The following is a 6,365-nucleotide window of genomic DNA, read 5'->3' as shown; positions in this document are numbered from 1 at the left end:
GCCCGACATCTCTTCTCAATCCACCGTCTTCGTCGTTCGATCGCGGTTTCCGACGGGGACTCGATGTGCATGCCGGTGAAGCTAACACCGCAGATTGCGCAGTAACAATCGTACGCCATGGTGAAGGGAGAGGTGAATCGGACGTTTGGGAATCGGACGTGAGACGGAGAGGCGTTTGAATAGATAAAAGAGAAAGAAGGGAAAAGTTCTGTGCCTGGATTCCAGAATAAATGGTTCAGGGGGTCCACAGTGGAGAAGAGGATGGGGCAATAAATAGACAACCATGATAGGAGAATGCCAGAAAACTCTTAGCGATGATCATCCTGACCGCCATCTCCTCGAAAGTTGCCAGGTCATCCCCCTCTTCAATGCAAAATAGCGTTGAGAGCGGGTCTGGGCGATTGTTCTGGTTGAATGTCGCGATTTCTTTTACATTTCACTATCCTAATTTGTATTGTAGCTCTAAAAACCCTCCCTCACCGCCCGGAGATCGTGTCCCATGGCTCCCCGACTCACCAAACCCACGATGCTAATAACGGGGGCTTATTAATAATTTAATTCGCCAGGGGTAGCTCCCTTTTTCTTTTTGAGATCTTTTCTGCCAAAATTTAGATCGATTATTAAAGTTTTCCGACTCAATTACTCGAGATATCCAGTTTGATGCAACAGAACTAAAATCCGGGGTTCTCCATTATAGGGTTAATGTGACCACCTCGGACAATTGACACGTCTACACTTGCAAGCGAAGATTGGGTGATGTTCTCAAACCACACCATTCTCAATCACTGCGTCGCTGCCCAGAGTGGAACAAGTGTCAGCAATTCCTTTGTTGCCAGCAACTTTCGAGGGTCATCTGACCCAATCCTGGTTCCAGACCTCCCGTGTTGAGAAATCCATATGCTTCGAGGGCGCACGCCATCTATCCCGCTAACAACTTTAGCGCGACGGCGATGCGCCACTAGTTGTTTGCTGGAGCTTCTGGAAGACACTCATGACCTCGGATGGTGAGCTGAGCTGATACTGCGCGGGTAGATTTGGCTGAGTTTTCGCTTTTTCAGTGGCAAATCGCGGCTGCCAAACAAATTATAGCTGGAGTGCCGACCTACCGTGGCCGCATTGATCGGCCACCCAGATAATCCACTTACAGCTCTGAATCTACCAACAGCCTCCCTTATCGTATCCGCTTTTCCCACAATCGGGGCTGGGCGGAGTTGTGCCGCGGCAACGAGTGCGTCTTTCCTCCTCTGTATGGCGGAGCGGAAACTTTTTTCACTACCCCACGGATTTAACATTGACTCCCCGGATATGGCGACGGTACTTTTGTACTTCGTATACAATTCTGGTTCCTGGTAGTAAATGTTGCTTATCAACGCCACTCGGAAGTCCGGCACGATGGTTGGTTGTGCCTATTCCAGTAGGTCTAATAATACTTTATTTGCCTTGCGGCGCCCTTACCCAATGCATCATGTCGAGGTACGACGCGTAGGGTGGCTGCAAGTTGCTGAAATAGGAATCATTCCCGATTATACAAGAAACCTAGTTACTGGCAAGTCTTGGGCGGCTATTTTGCGCGTGTAATTCCTATTTATCATCCCATCAAGTTGCCAATCAAGCTTATCTGTTCGGTCCAGCGCCACCCTGATTCCTCAGTATGTTTTATCCTGCGAGAGGCAAGGGATATGCTTTAATCAACACTTCACATAGCTGACGCATTCAGTCGTCCACGAGGACATATCTATGGCCGTGAACAGGTCGGAGGGTCTAGGGTTACATGTGGGACACAAGGCCGCATGCAGCTGCCATTTTCATTTCCAGCATTGCAACGTACTTATACTATAGAGATTACTCATCTTTTGGTTACTCGGGCTTGTAACTCAGTGGTAGAGTGCTCGCTTCGCATGCGAGAAGTCGGGGGTTCAATTCCCCTCAAGTCCATTTATCATTTTTTTTCCCGCTCTCTCTCCCTCGCCTTTCTCTTTGTTATTGTTTCCCTATCACAAGGGACTCAAGGGGCACAAAGTATGTTCTTTTCATGCTTTCCCTTTATGCATTTGTTCATTATATTCTCCGGATCGCCGATGATTCATTCTTCTAGCTCGCGACGGTTGGTCAGTCCCAGCTGCACCGCGGTGAATACATCACAAGTCCATTGCTGTTCCATACCTGCGATAGCAAATCCTCATAAATAAAACATAGTATCGTATGTGTAGAAAGTTGTAGTCAGTCAACTGCGATTCAATGTTCATGTTCACTTGAAGTGAAAGTGTACACATATCGTGCTACAATCCGAGCGGATATATATATACAACACAGGTAGAACCCCAAGCACCCGATATTCCACTTAATAGTATGAATTTAAAGAAATTCAACCTCATTGAGTTCACAATCAACATACAAAAAATGGTTTCTTTATAGGCTTCAGTCACAAAATAATAATTTATTATCCCCTGTCTACATAACCTTCCTGTAGAGGCATTCGCGTTAAGACGGTATCTACACACCCTCGACTCGGTGCATGAAAATCTATTGCGAAGTTCTCCAAATATCCCATGAGCTATCTTAATTTACAGATCTTCCCAGTATATGCATGAGCATGGCTCGTTGACTTATCATAGCAGATCCAAAGAATAATCGCAACAATGGAAAATGCTCTATATATATTGCAGGAGGCCATACCCTGGTTCTTGGAACCCATGTACCTGATCCGAATTAAATCGGGCACGTAAACAAGGAAAGGAACACAAAAAAGAGAAAGATGTAGAAAAGCCATCAGAAGGCTTAACTAGATCACAGAATTGAGAGCCTCCTGCAAAACTGTCAGCTTCGAGCGGTGCATTTGTTCTACGCCGAAAGTGCTTAGAAGTAAATAAATCAATGTACCTACTGCACAGCGGATGCCCGCCTGTTCGGATGTATCTTGAAAACACACGAGTATGACCGGCCTATAGTTCATTCAAAGGGCTCCCTGTGACATCCTTGGTTTACTTTCGAACTCCACATACTATACAGGTTTCCTACCGTCTCTACTGTCTATATTGTTCATACTATGAACACGAAATGAACACATCATTGTTGCCCTATGTTAACCAAATTTTAATAGACTCTAGCCAAATCTCGACTCCAAGAGGGGTGCCAAGTGTCGCGCTTGCCTTCTACACTAGGAAAGTTGTTTAAGACAGATAATATAAATTTAGACAGATAGATGAGTCCTTAACTCTCAGCCAAGAGAGGCATCTTACCCACGGTAACTGTAGAGCCCCCTGATAGCCCACGGATGAACCTGATCCGGGAGGTAGAGCAGATTACCTTAAGCTAGGGGGAAGAATTACCTCTCAGGCTTCTCATAGTTCCACCGCACCTCCATCGTGTCGATCTGGTGAAGGACTGATCTAGCTGAACTCTATTGATGCCATATATTTCTTATTGTAGTAGTGGATCGGAGAAGCTAAAATAAAAAACGGTCTCATTATTAAGCCCTGTGTGAAAGTTGATTGACCTTGTAGACCCCGACATATAGCCACTAAGAGAATGCTCTCATGATGGATGGATATGTCGGCCAGTTGCACCCGTTCTTTTCAGGTGAGGTACAAAAGGTGGGACGAATGATTACCGCGTCGATCTGGAACTGATCGCTGGAGGGAATGCTTGGATACAATGTAGCAGAGCCCATAAATTGGAAGGATCTATTTTAGGATAATCGCCGAAGTACGTCCGAACCTGCAGGCGATGTCTAGCATGGTTAGAAGAATGCGAAGTTGGGCGGACCGGGTTGACCGATGTGCATGGAGGCATTTTCCAGCGCCTCGCAAATCTTAAGACATGCAGTTCTGGGCAATAGTTCTGCAGTGTATCGATCCTACAATCATGCATAGTCGGTTGAAATCGTCAGATTGTTCCCGAGGGTCCGTTTCTTCTAGAAATGTGGTTATAGTTACTGCGCCACAGCCGGATCTCGCCCCGTATCCAAATTAACGGTTTCTGAAAATGGGGTTGGATCTGCACCCATTATCGAATTTTGTCTCGAATCATTGTACCCCTGTCTTAGGCTGTAGAAAGCCTGCCCTCTGGTATTGTTTTGCCCAGAGAATCATAGCTTTTTCACTAGTCAAGAGGACGTAATGGAGTAAACCTCATCATCATGACAACAGTCGCGGTGACCCGTCCTCCCATCTCGCTGGCGGGGGATTTTCAGTGGCGTGAGGAGACAACAAGGATGTTGATCGAAGATTGACGCTCCATCTACTATGTTTAGGGCATTGCTCCGGATCAACTCCAGTCTAAGGAGCCAATGACGGACACTAGAATGAGACAATGTCTGTAGTGTGGAGCAGCGGTTGTTTTTCTACCCGTTTAGAATCTCATCTCTGCGAAACAACTGTCTCTCCTAAAATTAATGATTAAATTAACGACTCCTATTCCCTGATTGGCTGCTCCCTCGATTCCGAGGGCTACCGAGCGTGGCAAAGGAGGGCACAGCGCCCCACGTGATGGTCAAGACCCCAATTATATCGCTGACCTTGGGCCGAAATGAAACTAAATCAACGGACTGCGGGAGTGGACCGGCTAATTATAGTTCTAGGTAGCCTACTCTGCAGGATGACAACATGGCACCAGTCGAACCGCGGCATTCTCCCGTTGTACCTAAGATTTCGATCTTGAGAGCTGACAGTTAGCGGTTAATAGTTGACATCAATGTCTTGGAAGAGACTCCATCGACTTGATTAGGTTGTCATTGCCAACATATAAAGCTGTTCTCACTCCCCTTCTCTCTGCTATCATTCCACTCATCAGTCAATCAATCAATCCATCAATCCAATCGTTTAAAACACCTTCGATTTCTCCAAAACCACTCGTTTACCATCAAACTTTCAAAATGCAGTTCAAGAACCTTGCTCTCGCTGCCTCCATCGTTGCTACTGCCGCCGCTGCCCCGGCCGCTGACAGCACCTCCGCTCCTGCTGCGACCCCGTCTTCCACCCCTGCCACTGATGCCCCTCACTTCTTCGGCGTCATCGCCATTCACTCCGGTAGCGGTGTCCAGAACGCTGGCTTCAGCGCCGCCAAGGGTAGCCTGATCGCTGGCCTTCAGAACAAGAGCAACAGCTGCCAGGAGACCAGTTTCTATATCAACGACGGTGTTCTCAACATCTACGATGACACCGCTCGTCCCCAGGAGATCTACGTTGACCGCTCCGGCATGGGTACGTGATGCCTTCCACCCATAGCCCAAGAATGTGCACCACAAGCTGACAATATCACAGGCCAGGGCAAGATTGGCTACACCGTCGGTGTCGAGCCCGCTCCCAAGAACGCCGAGCGCAAGGGCTGGGCCATCAAGGATGGCCACCTCGAGTTCGACGGATCCAGCCTCATCGCCTGCCCCGGTGCCGACGGCTACAGCATCTGGGCCTCCTCTGGTGTCGCTAACCCGGGTGGCAACAAGGATTGCATTGGCATTGCTGCTCACGTCGTTGGGACCAAGGAGCCCAAGCCTTGCTGGGCCAACTAAGTTTGTGCTTTAGTGTTTCGTTCTTTGGCGCAGAGACTTGTATAAAGGCTCGATGTCTCTTTGTGCGTCTTCATTGTATTAAGCGATTTGTGAATAACTTTTGTGCAAATACTTCTTTAGTATGAAACACTCCTTACATGGAGAAAATATACTCTCTTTGTAAAGAATAACTCACTTTTTGTTTTCAATCCAATTTGCGGTCGATCACTTTCTAATTGACATGTCACGGTTCTCGGGCTGAGGCGCGGGTTTATGGCTAAACACTTATAGTCACCTCGAAGTATGACCTAGATTGATTGAATCCTAGATGGACCCAGAGCTAGAGCTTGCTGTTAACCATCCAAGCAAAAGGTTGTTCTTTAAGCTTCACTGTAGCGGGTTTGTGGACGTCAACCCGGTTCTACGGACTGGTGCATCTGCCAAACCTGACGTTGCATCAGCAGATTGGTACCAGATTGAATAACTAAACCTAGGACATGGGGAAACATTTCATTGACTACAATTGTCTTCTAACATGGCATGCTTCACCAATTAGTGGACCAACTCCGATGTCATTACGTCAAGACCAATTTTAGCTTTCGGCGCAAGTGGATATGGTTCAGTCGTCGACGGTTGCGGCCGCGGGACCGGACGGATAAACCGGTAGATAACTCTAATTGACGTCTAGAATATGACAAGACTTCTGTATGCGTGTGGTTATGTCTTTGTTGTTGTGGCACTGTAATATCAACACCAGTTTCCATTGTGTTGGGCTTTCCGGATAAGGATTTATCCCCCTTTTCCAACCCCTGCTCTCTGTCTATATAGTATTGAGCATTAAAGGGAATTAATTGCATGCTGATGTTTTGCGTGTTGT

General features: G+C 47.1%; 1 protein-coding gene and 1 non-coding gene across 2 annotated transcripts; both read left to right on the top strand.

The window, feature by feature from the left end:
- Window positions 1–1,863: 1,863 nt before the first annotated feature.
- Window positions 1,864–1,935, top strand: AO090003t00018. Its single transcript has one exon. It is a non-coding gene; the product is annotated as a tRNA-Ala (tRNA).
- A 2,938-nt stretch (window positions 1,936–4,873) lies between these two features.
- Window positions 4,874–5,509, top strand: aspf34 (cell wall protein PhiA; the record flags this gene model as incomplete). Its single annotated transcript, XM_001820479.3, has 2 exons — window positions 4,874–5,201; window positions 5,262–5,509. 2 exons carry the CDS (start codon window positions 4,874–4,876, stop codon window positions 5,507–5,509), a joined length of 576 nt encoding a protein of 191 aa, XP_001820531.1.
- Between the last annotated feature and the right edge of the window lie 856 nt (window positions 5,510–6,365).

Source organism: Aspergillus oryzae, chromosome 2, assembly GCF_000184455.2.
Source record: "Aspergillus oryzae RIB40 DNA, chromosome 2".
NCBI lineage: Eukaryota > Fungi > Ascomycota > Eurotiomycetes > Eurotiales > Aspergillaceae > Aspergillus > Aspergillus oryzae.
Note: the sequence above shows the minus strand (reverse complement) of the source record. Positions and strands in the feature narration are given on the sequence as shown.